This window comes from Ranitomeya variabilis, chromosome 2 (assembly GCF_051348905.1).
Source record: "Ranitomeya variabilis isolate aRanVar5 chromosome 2, aRanVar5.hap1, whole genome shotgun sequence".
Lineage (NCBI taxonomy): Eukaryota > Metazoa > Chordata > Amphibia > Anura > Dendrobatidae > Ranitomeya > Ranitomeya variabilis.
In genome coordinates, this window is record NC_135233.1 from 802,048,010 (window position 1) to 802,067,784 (window position 19,775).

Here is a 19,775-nt window from a genome sequence, read left to right on the forward strand (position 1 = left end):
CTGACTAACTGCAGCAACCTCTCCCTATGCTCAGATCGGCAGAAGTAAGATGGCGGTCGGCGTGCACACCCCTTTATAGCCCCTGTGACGCCACAGACAGCAAGCCAATCACTGCCATGCCCTTGTCTAAGATGGTGGGGACAGAGACCTATGTCATTACGCTGCCCACACTCTGCGTCCTCCTTCATTGGATGAAAAACGGCGGTAACAGCGTCATACGAAACGCAACTTTGGCACTCTGATCGCTGACCGCATGGCCGATCCCACACTAGGATTGGTTTGGATTTCATGAAACCCGACTTTGCCTAAAAGTCGGCGATTTCTGAAAATGACCGATCCGTTTCGCTCAACCCTACTTAATACTGGTAAATCCCAGACAAGAGAATCTTACCAGATTCTGTGCTCACACTGGTAAAGTAGAAGAAAACGTTGTGTCCCTGTAATGCTAAGGGAAATCATTTGATATTCTGATGACATATATTTGAGAGCATTCTTATCATTTCATGCACTATCATGTTTTATGCTTTACTTAATACCTATAACTGGTCCTCTTTGAAATGTACATTTAAAGGAAACACTTAAGAAAAAGCAGAGAATCCCAAATTATTCATTTCTGATTTTTATTTAGATTGCTTGACCCATTTTGCAATAGTTGGTTTTGTACGTGATCACCAGAAGTTTGATTAGTTATCTTGTAAAATCACAATGTTCCTTGAAATTAGCCTAATACATCAAATTCATGCTCTAACCAATAGTATTATCTTTTTTATTGCCTGAAACACCTTATTGTCAGTCCTTTTAAAAAAAGAAAGCCATATGCATTAAATAGCTGCTGCCCAGACTCCCAGAGCCAAATCTCCATATTATATTAGTAGATGATGATTCCACAGGTCCTTTCTGCAACTTACCTTAGTGTTAGACATGAAAAAATTATCATTTCTACGGACAGCCAAGTAGAAGGTAAATTTTCATATTTGGAAATTAGAAGGGTATCTAACATTTTAAGTGGTTTGGGGGAAAGAGTAAGGGTACCGTCACACAGTGAAATTTCCATCGCTACGACGGTACGATTCGTGACGTTCTAGCGATATCGTTACGATATCGCAGTGTCTGACACGCAGCAGCGATCAGGGACCCTGCTGAGAATCGTACGTCATAGCACATCGTTTGGAACTTTCTTTCGTCGCTTGATCACCCGCTGACATCGCTGGATCGTTGTGTGTGACAGTGATCCAGCGATGTGTTCGCTTGTAACCAAGGTAAACATCGGGTAACTAAGCGCAGGGCCGCGCTTAGTAACCCGATGTTTACCCTGGTTACAAGCGTAAACGTAAAAAAAACAAACAGTACATACTCACATTCCGGTGTCTGTCCTCCGGCGTCTCAGCTTCTCTCCACTGTGTGAGCGCCTGCCGGCCGGAAAGCGAGCACAGCGGTGACGTCACCGCTCTGCTTTCCGGCTATGGCGCTTACACAGTGGAGAGAAGCAGAACGCCGGGGACAGACACCGGAATGTGAGTATGTACTGTTTGTTTTTTTTACGTTAACGCTGGTAACCAGGGTAAACATCGGGTTACTAAGCGCGGCCCTGCGCTTAGTAACCCGATGTTTACCCTGGTTACCCGGGGACTTCGGCATCGCTCCAGCGCCGTGATTGCAAAGTGTGACCGCAGTCTACGACGCTGGAGCGATATTCATACGACGCTGCGACGTCACGAATCGTGCCGTCGCAGCGATGGAAATTTCACTGTGTGACGGTACCCTAAGATCACCCCTCATTCATTCCCCCAAACCAAGCATCTGGAATTGCAGGTCTTTGAAATGTAAATCCTTCAACGCCTTTTATATCTTCTCTCTATTGCTGCATTCCAGAGTAATTAGCACTTTTATTTATATGCAAATGAGGCATTAAGTACACTGGGCATGACAGAGCATTAAAGGAGCCACTGCCTCCAGAGTTTCTTGCCCAGACCAGCACCAGCCTCATTTGACTTGATTGACAGCTCACTACACTACACTGACAGCATTACTACTGATGTCACACAGACAGTGAGCTATCAATCGCTGGTGCTATGCAGGGAAACAGCCTGGGGAAGCAATGGCTTGTTAAGTGCTCTAAAGGAAAAAAAACTTGGCCCTCAAAATATTGCAGATGATAGATTATATTTATGAGTTTTATCATGCAATAATAAAATGATGTTTTGATATAACAATAAGACCTTCAGATTGCCTTAGATATAGAAGAGAAAATAGCATGGTGAACAGGCAAAACTGCCTTTTGACAAGTGTTTAGCTGGTAAATGCCAAAAGAGTGTATTTTCGACACATATTTAGCCAGAAGAATGCGTAAATAGTTTGCTTTCGACACATATTTAGCCAGTTCTATGCCAAGAGAAGGCACTTTCAATAAATATTTAGCCAGATCTCTGCCTAAGGGCTCATACCCATATGCAAGAAAATAAAGTTCTGATATCAGGACTGAAAAAACGGACAAGTGCCATGCGAGTACAATGCGATTTTTATCACATAGCATCCGTATCACATCCGTATGACATGTGTATGCAATGCGTTTTTTTTTCTCTGCAACTATTTTTCTACAATCATTTACAGGACCATTTGCAGAGTTCTATGCCACAGAATGGTAAGGTATCTGTAAAAAAGGGACGGCATACGGATGGTCCATATGTCGTGCGATTTTTTTTTCTCGCACCCATTGACTTGCATTGGCGACTCTCGTCCAAGATACGCAGCAAATCGCAGCATGCAAAAAAATCGTAGATAAGATGTAACCCATTGAATAACATTAGTCCGAGTGCAATCCGATTTTGTTCTTGGATTGCACTCATCCATTTTTCTCACAAATGAGTACGAGCCCTAATGAGAGTGCTCTCAACATATACGTACAGCTCTGGTAAAAATTAAGAGACCACTGCAAAATGTTCAGTTTCTCTGATTTTTCTCTTTATAGGTATATTTTTGAGTAAAATGTAAATTGTTCTTTTATTCTATAAACTTCTGACAACATGTCTCCAAATTTCCAAGCAATAAATTTACTTTTTTTTCTGACAAAGAAAAATGGTCAAAATTAAAAACAAACAAACTGTGCTTTCAGATCTCAAATAATGCAAAGAAAACAAGTTCATAATCATTTAGAAACAATATTAATGTTTTATCTCAGGAAGAGTTCAGAAATCAATATTTTGTGGAATAACCATGATTTTTAATCACAGCTTTCATGTATCGTGGCATGCTTCCCACCAGTCTTTCACACTGTTTCTGGGGCAAAAATGTAAGCAGTTCTTCTTTGTGTGATGGCTTGTGACTATCCATCATCCTCTTGATTACATTCCAGAGGTTTTCATTGGGGTTCAGGTCTGGAGATTGGGCTGCCCATGACAGGGTTTTGATGTGGTGGTCTCTTCATTTCTGGCAGAGCTGTATTTGGTTTCTTTGTGTAAAAACACATTCTGTATCCATTCTTAGGGAGTAGGTGACAACAGTAAACTCATACAAATGCATAATCCTACAGTTGCAAACACTGGGGCAGGAGCATAAACACTGTTTAGGGTGTGCAGAAGGAGCAACAGATCCTGAACCTTAGTGACCGAGAAAGCTAAAGTCCATTTTGCCAAATGCAAAGACACCAGTATTTTAAATGGCACACGGTTGGTGATGGGTTCTGGTACTGCATTGGGGCCCCGGAGCGTCCAGTTGCTCTTCTGATCCAGCTCATACACTGGACAGAATTCTTTTATCCAAACATAATTTAAAAAGTGATTTGAACCTAGAATACCTTTTTTTATTGATTCTTCTAAATTCCTGTTTTAGAACTGTCACAGATTTCACATATGTAACCCTCATACAAAATCCTGGCAAAATAACTAACGTATCGATTTGCATTTCCCCTTAATCTTAGGCACATATTTAATATTCTGCACTTACCTTAGTAAATTGCTCTCTCTCGAGTTCTTGACTGGAGCTAGAGCCAGCTGTCTGCTTAAATCGCTGAACCTTTATTTTCATTTGTCTTGTACGTTCTTCCACTAACAAATTTGCTGAAAAAATATGGGTGCAACAGATTTAATAAGAAGTAAGGACATAATAAGGTGACAAACGTGATGTTTTCAGTACTACGCATTTATCGGAGTTATATTTCTTGCATTTCCTCAACTTCCCATTCTAGCATTTATGCATTTATCTGTGTCTCTTAGACGGCAAAATTTCACATAAACACCAGCAGCCAATTGAGTTTATTAAGTGTCACAACGATTAAAAACAGATTTTCTCTCCCAATGCTAGTGGTGACATTTAAAATGTGAAAGTTAGCATATCCACAGCTTTATTATTTATGGTGGCATTAAATCCGCATTAGTCTTTACATCACAAAGTTTGGTGAAATTTCATATGTATTTGTTTCATTACGGTGCATAAGAAAAAGTAAGAATTAAAAGCATACATGTGCCATCTGTAAGGGCCAGCTTCATCACTACAGTAACAATGTTTATTAGCCTTTTTTAGAATTGTCTCACTTGACTTTCCGGTCTCCATTGTAGTTTTGCTGCTAATCTCATTAATCGGAACCATACGCTGAGAGCATCCTTGTACCGTCTATAGAAATGAACAAGACCGCCACAGGCTACGCACGTCTAACGCTCCAGCATGGCTGACAGCACATGGCCATTTTTTGGATTCTGCCAATATGCATTCAGGTTTATTGAGAATATTTTTCCATTTCTTGTGAGTCAAAAATGGCTTAGCAAATATCTAATCATGCACCCCAATGGTAATTACTTGCTGAGAAGTATCATTTCTAGAGTAGCAATGATGATATACGGTGCTTGATTACATTCCGTCGTACATTACATTATTTTTTCATCATAATAGGCTTCTCTCAAGCAAATTAGAAGAGGAAAAGACAAGAACAAATATATTGTTGTATTTTAGAAAAATGAAATAAAATAAGGATTTTTACTATCACCTTGTGGCCCTAGATCACCATTGCAACATTTTAGAGGCTGCACCAAGTTCAGCACCAAACAGGATCAGTGTTGCGTGAGATGCTTGTTGTACCTACTGTACCTTTTACAGTACAGTTCTTACAAATAGGAGAATATAGGGAGGGAAAATTATTTAAAGGGGTTGTCTGCTTCTTAACTTTTTAAGTGCCCGACACAAAACAAAAAGAAAAGTAACAAACTTACCTTTTAGAGTGGAGTCACTCCTGTGATCTCAGCGTTCACGTGATATTTCTATTACGTCACGTGACCGCTGCAGCCAATCACTTACCGCGGAAAGTCCCCCCCCCAGTCTAACCTCGAAGCATAACTAACCCTGCTGGGAAGCTCAAGTTGAACAATATTTTTATGAAAACAATATTTTTATTTATCCAAACTATTAACAAGGCATTTTTTAATCATATACAGTGGGTTCGATAAGTATTCAGACCCCTTTAAATTTTTCACTCTTTGTTTAATTGCAGCCATTTGGTAAATTCAAAAAGTTAATTTTTTTCTCCTTAATGTACACTCTGCACCCCATCTTGACTGAAAAAAAACAAATGTAGAAAGTTTTGCAAATTTTAAAAAAAAGAAAAACTGAAACATCACATGGTCATAAGTATTTAGACCCTTTGCTCAGTGTTGAGTAGAAGCACCCTTTTGAGCTAGTACAGCCATGAGTCTTCTTGGGAATGATGTAACAAGTTTTTCACACCTGGATATGTGATCCTCTGCCATTCTTCCTTGCAGATCCTCTCCAGTTCAGTCAGGATGAATGATGAACGTTGGTGGACAGCCATTTTCAGGTCTCTCCAGAGATGCTTAATTGGGTTTAGGTCAGGGCTCTGGCTGGGCCAGTCAAGAATGGTCACAGAGTTGTTCTGAAGCCACTCCTTTGTTATTTTTGCTGTGTGCTTAGGGTCATTGTCTTGTTGGAAGGTGAACCTTCGGCCAAGTCTGAGGTCCAGAGCACTCTGGAAGAGGTTTTCATCCAGGATATCTCTGTACTTGGCTGCATTCATGTTTCCTTCAATGGCAACCAGTCGTCCTGCCCCTGCAGCTGAAAAAAACCTCCATAGCATGATGCTGCCACCACCATGTTTCACTGTTGGGATTGTATTGGGCAGGTGATGAGCAGTGCCTGGTTTTCTCCACACATACCACTTAGAATTATCACCAAAAAGGTCTATCTTCTTCTCATCAGACCAGAGAATCTTATTTCTCATAGTTTGAGAGTACTTCATATGTTGTTTAGCAAACTCTATGCAGGCTTTCATATGTCTTGCACTGAGGAGAGGCTTCCATCGGGCCACTCTGCCATAAATGCCCGACTGGTGGTGGGTTGCAGTGATAGTTGACTTTGTGGAACTTTCTCCCATCTCCCTACTGCATCTCTAGAGCTCAGCCACAGTGATCTTGGGATTTTTCTTTACCTCTCTCACCAAGGCTCTTCTCCCACGATCGCTCAGTTTGGCTGGACGGCCAGGTCTAGGAAGACTTCTGGTGGTCCCAAACTTCTTCCATTTAAGTATTATGGAGACCACTGTGCTCTTAGGAACCTTGAGTACTGCATAAATTCTTTTGTAACCTTGGCCAGATCTGTGCCTTGCCACAATTCTGTCTCTGAGCTCCTTGGCCAATTCCTTTGACCTCATGATTCATTTGGTCTGACATGCACTGGGAGCTGTGAGGTCTTATATAGACAGGTGTCTGCCTTTCCAAATCAAGTCCTATCAGTTTAATTTAACACAGCTGGACTCCAATAAAGGAGTAGAACCATCTCAAGGAGGATCACAAGGATGCGACTTAAATATGAGTGTCTGATCAAAGGGTCTGAATACTTATGACCATGTGATATTTCAGTTTTTCTTTTTTAATAAATCTGCAAAAATTTCGACATTTCTGTTTTTTTTCAGTCAAGATGGGGTGCAGAATGTACATTAATGAGAAAAAAATTGAACTTTTTTTGAATTAACCAAATGGCTGCAATGAAACAAAGAGTGAAACATTTAAAGGGGTCTGAAGACTTTCCGTACTCAGTGTATGTTTGCAACAGTAGTTCAAAAGGGAAGGGATAGAATAAAAGTGTAGCATGTCCCTATAGAGGACCCTAACCCTGGTACACAGCAGAAAGAAGGCTATAATTATTCCATTCTTGTTAATAGTTACTGGCTGGCTAAACACACATTAAATGTCTGTTTCAAAAGTAATATGACCATACAAAAAACAGTCTTGATCAGGTAATGTCGCTGCTTCTATTAAGTCATGTAAATAATGGCCTGAAGAAGTCTTTACTGCAATCTTAAAGGGAATCTGTCAGCGGGTGTTTGCTATGTAATCTGAGGACATTATCATGTCACTTACAAGGCTGTATGCTATTCTTTCAATACAAACAGTGTTATCAGCAGGAGGTTATCACTTGCAGACTAGCTGCCTCCTGGTCCAAACACCAAAACCACTGATTGGTACTGTCATACAATGTACACAGAAGGCTTCTAATCAGTGGGGTGTAGGTGGTGTCAGCTTCCTGAACACTGCTACACCTGCAGCAGACAAAAATTCTGATTGTATCACGACTGCAAGACCCAGTAAACTAAATTATACATCACTGGAATCAGGGTCCCTTTCCCTACATTGCTGCTCTCAGATGAGGTAGCAAAAACCTGGTGACAGATTTGATTTAGTTGCTTCATAGGACCAGTCTATTTTGGATTTGTAGGACAAAGATTAATTTAGTTGTTGTAAGTGTACTTTAAATTGGGACCACTATGTACTTTTTATCCATTTTTATTACATTTCCTAAATGTAGTACAAATAATGTGAACTTTCTGGTACTTTCTGGTGCTATCAAATATACATGCATATACTTTCTTGTGTCCCACTATAGAACTTGTTTTACTACAGTAAAGCTTTGGAATACTTAGTATTTTAGAGTAAAATTGCCATGAATGATGCACTAGCAGGAAAATTTATGAGGTTATGAATCTAATTTAGCCTAATAGGCTGATACCTATGGCAATCCTGGGAGCCTTTATTGGGTAACCAACTGCAGGGCACGAAGGGTGGGAAGTAGTAGAATTCTCCATCAATAAAGCTTCTTAGAGGAAATATCGCACCCAAACTAAGGTTTAAATTCATGTTCTATGGTTGGCACACAAGACCTAAAATGAAATTATTGCTTATAATTACTGCTAACAAAATTTAGTAGGCAAAAGTAAAGTGTTATGTATTTGTCACAAATCTTTGGGAGCACCACTGCTTTCTATAAAGAATTATTTACTTTACAGCCTTAAATTGGTTTTCCGGGACTTTACCTTTCTTTTCTAGATCAGTCTAGAACCCCTCATGCTCACCAGTGTCATGTGACGGCCCTATACATCAATATGCCAAGCTCCTGTGATGTCTCATCCACATGGTGCTTCCTTCTCTTCCGCTGACCTGTTGATGGGACATCACAGCTGATGTCACCTTGATTGACTGCAGGAGCCAGAAGAAGGCCACCAGACCTAATGCAGGTGCCAAGGGACAGCAGAGAGGGGTGGAACAAGGTTACGATATTAAGCATGGCTGGGCGCAGCTAGTACCTGAGAGGCCAGGAGTTCGCTTTATATAAAATGAAATCAACAGTGTAGCCTGAAGCCGGAATGAGGCCTGCAGTGATGACGCAGGGAGGGGGAAGGAGAAGCACAGCAGAAATAATGAAAATAACAATATTAAGCATTCATTTCAGTACTTACAGTTCAAACTAGAAGTTTACATCCACTCTATAAAAAGACACATATGCATGTTTTTCTCAATATCTGACATGAAATCAGGATAAACCTTTCCAGTTTTAGGTCAATTAGGATTACCATAAATATTAATATTTGCCAAATACCAGAATAATAATGAGAGAGAGAATGTTTAAGGCATTTTTATTACTTACTGCAAAGTCAAAAGTTTACATACACTAAGATTACTATGCCTTTAAACAATTCTGGACTGCCTGTATGATGATGCCATGTGTTTGGAAGCTTCTGATAGGTTCTTTGGCAACATCTGAGTTAATTAGAGACTCACTTGTGGATGTTTTTTAATGCACACCTGAAACACACTGCTTCTTTGTGTAGCATCATGGGAAAGTCTCAAGAAATCAGCCACGATATCAGAAAGAGAATTGTGTTTGTAAACTTGTAGCTTCAACTGTAAATTGTGTTTTGGATAAAATAGCATGGGTATTGGATAACTTGTTTAAATCTGAATGCAATAAAAATATTCAATATTGTCTAAAAGCAGGCAGGCTGGGAAATCAGAAGAAGAGTACAAAACCGACAGGTTAAAGCAGGTGGTGGTCATTTACAGGTGGCTGAATAGCCATAGTCAGGGCGTGTGGAAGATAGCAAAAATAGAAGCGTAATCAGTTGACAGCTTTCAGAATTGGGCTTTTGTTAAGTTGTTGACAGCACATGGAATGTTGTGGCTTAGGCACCAGAGAGCTGTACTGAGCCAGAATGTATAGATCCAGATGTCTGACACCAAACCATCACACAAGTAAATCCAGTGTTGGATCTTTAAATCTCATTCAGTTTCACACCTTTACCCATAAGAGAAGAGTCGATAAGCAAAGTACTCACATCATGAACTTTCTAGAGAACGATAAACAACAAACATTCAGCACAAAACAATATAACATGATCCTCTACGTCCGTGTTTAACACCTGCAGCTTGTCAGGTCCTCTGCTGCATCTCTACAGATGCCACCATGTGTCCAGAATGGACAATCCTTGGCCATCGTGGTGATCGGTGAACCACAGTGGTGTCAGGCTAGCAGCCCATCACTAGCCAACTCACTTGTGCTGTCTCAATGGATGATATATCCTCATGTTAACATGTAAAACAAACTGTTTCATGAACAGCCGCAACAAAAAATTCATAAGTTTATATTAGCATTCTAGTCTGAATTTGATGGGTTCTTTTTTTTTTTTAATCTACAACGTGTGACAAATCCTGTTCAATAGCCATGAAAAACAGCCGAACAAAAAAGAAAAGAACTGGGTAACCCCCAAGGATTTATCATTATGTTACTCAAAATGCACCTCAGGAATAGGATTGTGCCTAACACCATACAGTATATGTCTCTAAATCTGACTACCTTTGGGGCGCATCATGCACAACTGTGCATTATTCATTGTTTTTTATCCTAAAAAAAAAAACTAAAAAACTGCACAAAAGTAATGGAGTCCCTGCAGCTCTCAATACAGGGTAATTTTATAAAATAACCTTTACTACGATATTCAAGGAAATATGGCACAAATGCCTAGTTCTGATGGCACAGTTGTGTCTGATAGATCTCCATGGGTGACATATTACAGCTATGTGCAATTCAAAGTCTACTGTTAATAGTCAGAAAAATCTAAATTTTATCATTTTATGATGTTTTTGGCCATGAGTGATAAACTCAATTTAAAGAAAACATGAATGTTCCTATATATGTGGAATAACTACTATAACTACTGAATAAGAGCAAGCTATAAACTTCAAAATGTTTGCTTTTATCATCATCGTGTCTCATCCTCTAATAACACCATTGTTTATATGCATAGAGCCTAGAATGTAGTTAGTCAGCTCCACCTAGTAAATCTTCAACCCGATTTTACAACATAGATGTAGTGAAAACATGTCAATATTATAGGCACTGGTATATCTAATATACTGACGAGTACCATAGAGTACAGAAAGCGGCTAACTGAGATCTTCATGTGAAGCCAATCTAAATAGTGACATAAACTAAAGAAATGAACTGGAGTACAAGTTTTTGTACATGCAATGTGTAAGAGCATGTTCACACTGGCCATTAAACAGACAAAACCAATCATAGAAACATTAGAGGTCAGGACTGTCCCGACTGGGTACTCCTTGGCACTGGTGTGATGTCTTTTTATCAAAAACAGTGTATACTAAGTACCCTATGTTATTTATATGCACTATTGTCTTTTACTTACAGCAGAGTATATGTTCATTTTGTTTCTATCTTAGGTTTTGTCTAAATAGTTACATGTAGAGCACCTATACAGTTATTTACAATGTTTTATAATGTAACAACACTGAGGGATTTACTGTAATTGTTCTCAGTGTTAAAGGGTTATTCCAACCATCATTGATGGAAAGTACTTGTAAAAACAAGAATTTTTGTAATTTGCTAATTCTTAAATTTCCCTTCTCTTCCCCAGATAATTACAAAATAATTTTTAGCGTTTACAGCTTATTTTTTTGTGTAAACTTGGGGACCACCACCACTGCTGTATAGCAGCGGAAGAAGATCAAGCACATTGCTCACACGTGCTTTTCAATGGGGTCTGGAAGCGGGATGAGATCACTGGTGGACACTGGTAGTTCCTGATCCTAGCCAATTACAATGCTACTGTGCTTCTGATGTTGAAGGGGCACGGCTGTCTTGTATGGCAGCTTTAGAAATGCACAATTCGGGCCAGTGACACATAAATTACACTTGTCCGAACTGTTAATCAAGCAGAAGAGCATTGTCTTCCACCAATCGGGAATTTGGATGGCTGAAGAGCAGTTTGTTTCCTGAACAGACAACGTGAAACCCAATAAAAAAAAGTAATGTCAAACTTAAAACAAATACAAGGTGTGTTTACAACAATGATTAAAACACAAAATTACAGACGCATCAAAATTATAGGATAAGCAGTATGGCCGACAAGCAGGAGTTCCTTACTGTGTATTTTTTAAATGAACTGTTTAAAAAGTCAGATTTAATACGAAAACTACAAAACATTGTGTCCATTAGAAATAAACACTCAATTAACAATGAATGCTTAAATAACCTATTTAAAAAACATACAAACATGCACGCCTGCATAGTGTTATGTTACATTGCCACCAAACCAGAGCTGCATCTCGCCCAGGCAGCAACCGCAAAATTGGCCTCTTACTCTCAAAAAAAGTATAGCTTCAGAAGTCATATTATTAATTAAATTAATATTTTGTCTATGCAAATTTAATTTTAGGGATAAATACACCATAATTTGTAGGATCAAACACACACTTTGATTGGTTCACAGTTAACAGTGTGGTACTACAGGGGTCAGTATTCGGCCCTCTTCTTTTTAACATATCTATTAATTACCTTGCAGAGAGCATATGGAGCGGAATTTCAATAATTGTAGATGATAATAATATCTAGAAGGTAATCAGCACAAAGAAAGATAATTTAATATTACAGAGGAACTTATATAAGATGGAAGCTTGGGTTGAGAAATAGCAAGTGAAGTTTAACTTTGTGAAATTTAAGGTCCTACACTTGGGCCGAAGAGATAAAATGTACAATTAAGTACTAAATTGTAAAACACTGAGTAAAACGGTCACTGAAAAAGACTTGGATGTGTGAGTAGATAGCAATCTCAACTTTAGTCACCAGTGCCAGGCATACCCCCTCCGATCCCGGCGTTAGCACTGGAGAATCCTCACAGCACGCATAATGTGAAGATTCACAAGTCTGCAATCACATAAAGTGACTGCAGACCTTTAGTTTTAGACCGGAAAACTACTTTGAACTGGACTAAAAAAAAAACCTAAAAATGTTAAAAGAGTTGCCTAACTCACTGGCATGTGACAATGCAACCTATGAAAAGAAGCAACAGGATCAGTAAGGTGAGTATGACTTACCTGGTTGGCACAAAGCAAAAATCCAAAGCAAAAACGGCACTTTTGTACCTAGCACTATCGGAGCAGTTTATGGACACCTGGGCTACACACTGGTATAGGGCTTCTTTTTCATCATGTAAGTTATTTATAGTCTTAACAATAGATAGGAACTAGGTTTGAGAACTTTTATACTTACTTGAGATCCAATCTATACTGCACCTTAATGTCCACCAGTGATTTTGTAGCCATTTTCCTTGGTAACTCAGTTATCGGATTCTGAATGAATGAAGATTACATAATTTAGAGATATTCTTGAGCCTTTTCTTAGGTTTGTGTTTGGCATATAGTTGCCATCTCAGTAACTTTATCATTACTATAGGCCTTTTGAATTGGAGGTGGCTATACTAGTTGAAGAACCTGTAGTGGCATCACAGTAACAAGTCCACCAGTGCACAGATCCTTCACCCAGGTCAGCAGGAGTTTGGAGACTAGAAATGAAGGCAGAGGAACAAGGGTTTATGCACACTTTGAGCAAAAGTTCTGCACCATTTCTGCATTTCGTGGAAGGAAAAACGCAGCTGAAAAAAACGCACGTTGTTACTGCACTTTTGTCTGTGTATAAATATAAAAACTCCTACTGCCAAAAGGTTAGTAAAATATTGATGCTCCTGCCAATGGAGAAGCTGGTAGGGGTAGACTGCTACCACCATTAGGAAAAGGGGGAAAAGGAGGACAATACTGCTATTAGGAGAAATGAGTGGAAAGGAAGACAATGCTGCTGCCAGTAGGGGATGGCTTGAAAGGGGAAAATCCTCCTGCCAGTTGGAGAGGGGTGGAAAAAAGGACAATATTGCTGCATGTGGAGGAGGGGTATAAAGGCCAGCAATGCTGCAACATGTAATGCTGCACTGTTGTATTTGGTACTTCTGGGTAAGTAATTCGAGAAGCAGTGGTAACACCACAGATAGGCTGGTGAGGTTTTGGTAGTAAAGTTTGAGGAGTAATGATTTAGAACATTCTGGTTGTTTTTTTTTTTAACTCCTTCACAACATTTGACATACCTATACATCGTGGTTGGATAGGGGTTTCTGACCTATGTACATCATGGCGATCGTGCTAGGAACAGGAGCTGTGCCCCAGTGGTCGCCGCCGGGAGCTCCCAGCTCTCACAGCCAGGAGCTGTGCCCACTCAGCATCAGGCTGTTTGACCCCCTAAATGCAGATATCAATATTGATCGCAACATTCAAGAGGCTAGGAGAGGGTATTGGCGTTCTCAGGAGAAATTGTTTAAAACATTTCTCCTATTTATCCCTTTTGAAAATTAAAAATGTGGTGCCAAAGCAACATTATGTCATATAATTCTGTAAATCACCTGAGACTTAAAAATGCTCTCTACACCCTTAACTTAATTCCTCAAGAGTAGTTTCCAAAATGGTCAGTTGTTGGGTTTTCTGCTGTCTTGGCATGTCAGGGGCTCCTCAAGTGTCACATGGCATCCGCGCAAACTATTTCAGCCAAAATTGTGCTCCAGAAATCAATTGGTTATCCTTCTCTTCCAAGCCCTGTCATGGGCCCAAACAGTAGTTTTACGCCACAAGTGGGGTATCGAGGTAGTTAGGATGAATTGCGCAACAAATTGTATGGTTCAATCTCTTCTGTTGCCCTTATGAAAATGAAACATTTGGGGATGAAGCAACATTTTTGGGGGAACATTTTTTTTTTTTTTTTCACGGCTCAACGTTACAAAATTCTGTGAAGCACAGCTCTAAAATAATTCCTTGGTAGGTGAAGTTTCCAAAATGGGGTCACTTGTGTTGAGATTTCCATTGTTTAGTAATATCAAGGGCTCTGCAAACACGACATGACATCCTCTATGAATTCCAAACAATTTTATAGTGCAAAAAATCAAATGATGCTCTTTCCCTTCCGCACCCTGCCGTGCACCACTACGTATGGGATATCGGCATACTCAGGAAAAATTGCACAACAAAACTAAGCAGGTGTATACTAGAGAGTTGATGAATCCTTGCCGTATGTCACTTCCAGTCAAGGCTGGTCTTAAGGTTCCAGAGGCCACTTGTAGAAAGGGGAATACTGTCACGAATCATTAAGAGATTCGTGGTAGCTCTGGGACTGCTGAAATTTCAATGTTTTTTCCTTTCGGTCCAGCAAGAGTTAATGTTAGTTTCTTGCTGGCAGTTCTTTTAGGATGGTTAGCTGATATTGGTTTGTAACCACTCCCACCTCCCTTTAAATAGTCACATGACCCATCAGCTGATCGTCGGTTATAGAGTTCTTTTATGCAGACCAGCTAGGTGTGTGGAGCTCGCATGTGATGGTGGTTTTGCTGCTGTGGGAATTCTGCTGTCCTGGTGCTGCTTTCTCTGGTGCTTTGGAGCTTAGCAGCAGAGCCGGAGTTGAATATTTCCCTTTTTGTCTGTCCCGTGTTTGTCTCTTCCCTTGTGTCTTACCATCTGCAGTGGTGAGGCTAGTGTCCTAGCCAGTCAGTACACTAGCCAGGGTATATTGAGGTGACAGTGAGGGAATAGGCACATGATGCAGGCGGGGGGGAAGGTCTCGCTTCGGCCGTTAGGGAAACGTATAGAAAAAGATTTCTCCAGCGAGGTAAAAGTAAAACTTCATGTTTATTTATAACGCATTAAAAGCACACTGATGAATCAGGCGGGACTAACGAACAACACATTTCGACTGTGAGGTCTTAATCGTGAGAGGATACTGCTCTCCTGAAGAGACTCCAACCATTAGGGCCTTCCTCTTCCATTTCCATCAAGTTGTATTTATTTGCTGTGTCGTCTGCTGGACTTACCTGTGTCTGAGCGTAACAGCTGAAAATTTAGCTGATTTTTTTCTGGCTAGCTTAAACAAAAATCACATCAACATTTTTAACCCCTTTGCAACATGGCCAGTTTCCATTTTTCCTCTCATTCATCAAAGAGCCATAACTTTTATTTTTCAGACAATATAGCCGTATGAGTGTTAGGATTCGAGTTTCCTCTGCTGCACAGGGGGAGTCTCGATCCGTGTCTGTTGCGGTCTCCCATTCTCCATCGGCCGCAGTGGAGCCTGCTCAGCGGAGACGTTGGTCCCAGCGTCTCACTGAGACTGATTCTGTGCAAAGGGTTACTGCTGTCTCTCCAGGCTCTGCTATTGTACCCTGCACTGATCTGCGGCGAGCAGGCTTTTCTGGGACTAAGTCCTGCTTTGCACACACTGAGCATGCCCAGGGTAAGATCTCTCAGTGGAGATCAAGGGTCACATGCTCAGGTACTGCAGCCAAATCTATTGGTCCTTCTAGGAAGGTCCTGTAGGTGCGCAGGCTCTGTAGCAGTCTCTCATTGGTCCTTTTAGGAAGATCCTGTACGTGCTGCAGCTATTTAAGGCTCGCATGGCCACACGGCCATGCGCTAGTATCTTCCAAAGTTATGTGCTTTGCGCCACTGTGGTCATGTGTTTGAATGTGTTCAGGGACCCGGCTGAAATAAGCCCCTAGAATGCTGGCACCTCCGGCGAGGAGATTGTGTTTGAGTGTATTCAGGGACCTGGCTGAAATAAGCCCCTAGAATGCTGGCACCTCCGGCGAGGAGTGTTGTGTGCATGCATGACCACTGACTGCTCTCATCTGGGTAGTTAGCCTGTGCCTCTGTGAGAGTCTAACAGGGCACAGAGCTTTGCTTTCTCGGCCGCTCTGTGAAGCTAACAGAGCTGGTTCATACCGCCATATTGTGCCGCCATTCACTTAGCAGCAGGTTCTTTCCTGCACGGTGGATCCCGGGTTTCGAACGCACCAATCCCATCAATAAATATATTTGGTGCGTTCCGCAAACCCTAACAATGAGGGCTTGATTTTTGCGAGAAAAGTTGTACTTTTGAATGACACCATTCATTTTACCATATAGTGTACTGAAAGATGGGAAAAGAGTCCAAGTGTGGTAAAATTGCAAAAAAGTGCAATTTCACCATAGTTTTTTGTTTTTTCTATTTACCATTTTCACTATATGGTAAAATTGACCTACATTATGATTCTCCAAGTTAGTATGAGTAGGCTGATACCAAACATATATATATTATTTTTTATTTAAGTGGTGAAAAAAATTTAAATTTGTCAGAAAAATAGAATTTTGCTTATGTTGTAATTTTCCAACACCCGTAGCATCTCCATTTTTCAGGTTCTGGGACTGGGTGAAGGCTTATTTTTAGCGTCTTGAGCTAACGTTTTATTTCTATCATTTTGGGGTAGTTACAATGTTTTAGTTACCTCTTACTGCATTTTTTTGCAATGTTGTGGCGACCAATAAAAAGGAATTCTGGAGTTTTGATTTTCTTTATTGTTATGTCGTTTACCGATCGGATTAATGGTTTTTATATTTTGATAGATCGGACATTTGTGAACCCAGCAATACCAAATATGTGTATTTTTTTTATTTTTTAATTGTTTTATTTACAATGGGGCAAAAGAGGGGTGATTTTAAATTTGTTATTTTTATATTTTTCTTTCACAATTTTTACTGACTGCAATAGTCCCCTTAGGAGACTTAGGAGACTTGAAGCTGCGATGGTCTAATGGTCCTTTGCTATACATAGCGTGGCTTCAGCAGCACTGCTATGTATAGCAAAAATCACGATCTCTTATGAACACTGGCCACGGCCATTTCAAATTAGTTACTTAGGCATACAGCGGGTGAAATAAGTCTTGAATACATCACCAGTTTTCTGGTCACAATTTTATGCCAATAGCACCTTTACAAATATATTTACTGTACTTCTGAAGAAGGAGCCACTGTGCTCTGAAAGCTTGCAAACATATTATTTTCTGGTTAGCCAATAAAGGTATCACTCCTAGAATACTTCTGTCATCATTGGGCAGAAAAGTATTCACATCAACTTTTACTCCAAAAACAAATAGGCAGTGTTTCCAAAAGTCTAAAAAGTTATTACAAAACTGAGACAAATACAATATGTACACAACAATTACAAAATAAAAGGGATTAAAGATGAAAAGCACTTACAGTGCTCTCAGACAATGGTAAACCAAGTGGCGTTGTCGGAGGAGAACCATCCCCCCCAAAATCATCAGGTTAGATTGCACAGTGTCATGATTCAGTCCTGAGTTTGTTTTTAGCTGTCTTTTCTGTGGACCGGTCATGCGGGAATTAATCCCCTCTGCCTTATATTGAAGCTGGCTCGGCTATTTCAGTCCTCTGCACCTGCGGGCCAGTGTCAGCTATAGTTCATGCTTCCTGGCTTGAGCCCTTGACCTGTATACCTTAGTGATCCTTTTGCCTCTGACTGCCTATACCCATGTATGACTTGACCTGATCTCTGGACTTCACCCCTTGTTTTCCATCTCTGATACCATGCTCACCAACTGGCTTCGACTCTGGCTTGTACCCCGAGTTCATCTTACATCTCATGTTTTGGTTACCACATTCCTGGTAGGCTCCAACGTCTTGCTTGTCCCTGACTACGTGTTTTGCTATTATCTTTGGTACTTCGGCTCCTGACAGTTTTGGATTCGGCTTGTCTGACTACTCTTTCGTTACCTGTGCTGCTGCTCAGTGTTGCTACGCTGTGTGTACAACCTCTCTTCCCTCACCAGCACCCCCTGGTAGAGGTTGCACTATACTGCACTGCAGCAGCACATAACATTATAGCTGACCACACATTTAAATGGGATTGTTGCTTTTTTTTTTCTCTGGTCATGGATCCGCTTTGTAACCTGGTGGATCAAATGTCCAGTTTGACACAGATGGTGCGGAATGTTTTGGTGGAACATTGGGCCCTTGTCACGTCTCATACTCAGTAAAAAAATTGATGGAGACTGGTAAGACCATGCAGGGAACCACCCGCCATGCTGTTAGTCAAACTGGTGAGTCAGTAGATATTATTTTGCACTCTGCCGAACCCTTGTTTAAGCTTCCTGACACCTTTTCTAACAAAAAAATAAATTTCGTACATTCAAGGAGAGTTGTAAATTATTGTTTTCCCTTGGACCTCGATCGTCTGGGAATGAGATTCAGCGGGTAGGGATTATTATCTCCATACTTAGGGAGGGTCCCCAATCTTGGGCTTTCTCACTGCCCCCCACTGCTCCTGAATGGATGTCTGTAGATAGGTTCTTTGAGGCTCTAGGACATATCTATGACGAGCCGGACCATGTCAGGTTGGCAGAGGACACTATTATGGGTCTGGTTCAAGAGAAGCGTTCAGCTGACTGGTATAGCTCCGAGTTCCTTCGATGGTCCACTGAAGTGTCCTGGGATGATTACGCGCTGAGATGTCTGTTCAGGTGTGGACTGGCGGATTACCTGAAGGACGCCCTGGCACTCCATCCACCTTCCAGCTCACTGTAGGAAACTATGACTCAGGCTATCCGCATGGAATGGAGGCTACAGGAGAGAGGTGTTGCATAGCGAGAGGTTCCATTGTTCTCTGCTGGTCCTGTTGTTTTGCCTCAGTCTGAACTTATGGAGGTGGGGACCGCCAATCTCAAGGAAAAGGAGAGGAGACGACAGCTTGAAGCAAAGTTATGTTTCTACTGCGGAGACCCTGGACATTGGAAAAAAGACTGCTTCTCCTGTCCACCAACCAACAAGTGGCTGAGTCTGGGTGATTGTCGTGGTAGTCACCCAGACTCTCAGGTACCTTTTTTTGCATTTTCGAAAATTTTGCTGGAAGTGGAACTTTGTTGTGGGAGTGGCTCCGTGTCTACTTCTGCCTTCGTGGATTGCGGGTCATCCATTAACTTTATTAACTCTGACTTGGTGTCCAGGTGTAAGTTAGGGACAGTTAGGCTGGAGACTCCTATTTATGTTGTTGCCATTGACAAAACACCACTGGCTAAGAATGTAATCAAAATGGTTTCAGAGGAGTTTCTCCTTAAAGTGAGTTCCTTGCACCAGGAACGTATTTCATGTTTTGTTATGGACAATCTGCCTGTGGGACTGGTGTTGGGGTTCCTGTTGTGAATTCTGCTTTTGGGTTCCCTCCGGTGGTAGTAGGTGGTAATGCAGTTGTCCCTGGGTTGCAGTCCTGGTCAGGGGTGTCTGCTGATTGCAGTTCTGACTGGGGTATTTAGGTGTGCAGGATTCATTAGTCCTTGCCAGTTGTCA

At 40.9% G+C, this 19,775-nt stretch overlaps 1 protein-coding gene across 29 annotated transcripts in view; it reads right to left on the bottom strand.

The window, feature by feature from the left end:
* The window catches only part of RIMS1 (regulating synaptic membrane exocytosis 1), a 535,376-nt gene that overhangs the window by 172,906 nt on the left and 342,695 nt on the right, over positions 1 to 19,775 (bottom strand). For 20 of the 29 annotated variants that reach the window (XM_077289909.1, XM_077289904.1, XM_077289921.1 and 17 more), the window contains one exon: positions 3,943 to 4,055. The exons of the other annotated variants lie outside the window; for them this stretch is intronic. In XM_077289909.1, coding sequence (XP_077146024.1) covers positions 3,943 to 4,055 — 113 coding nt within the window. The remainder of the gene's footprint in view (positions 1 to 3,942; positions 4,056 to 19,775) is intronic. 29 annotated transcript variants of the gene reach the window in all.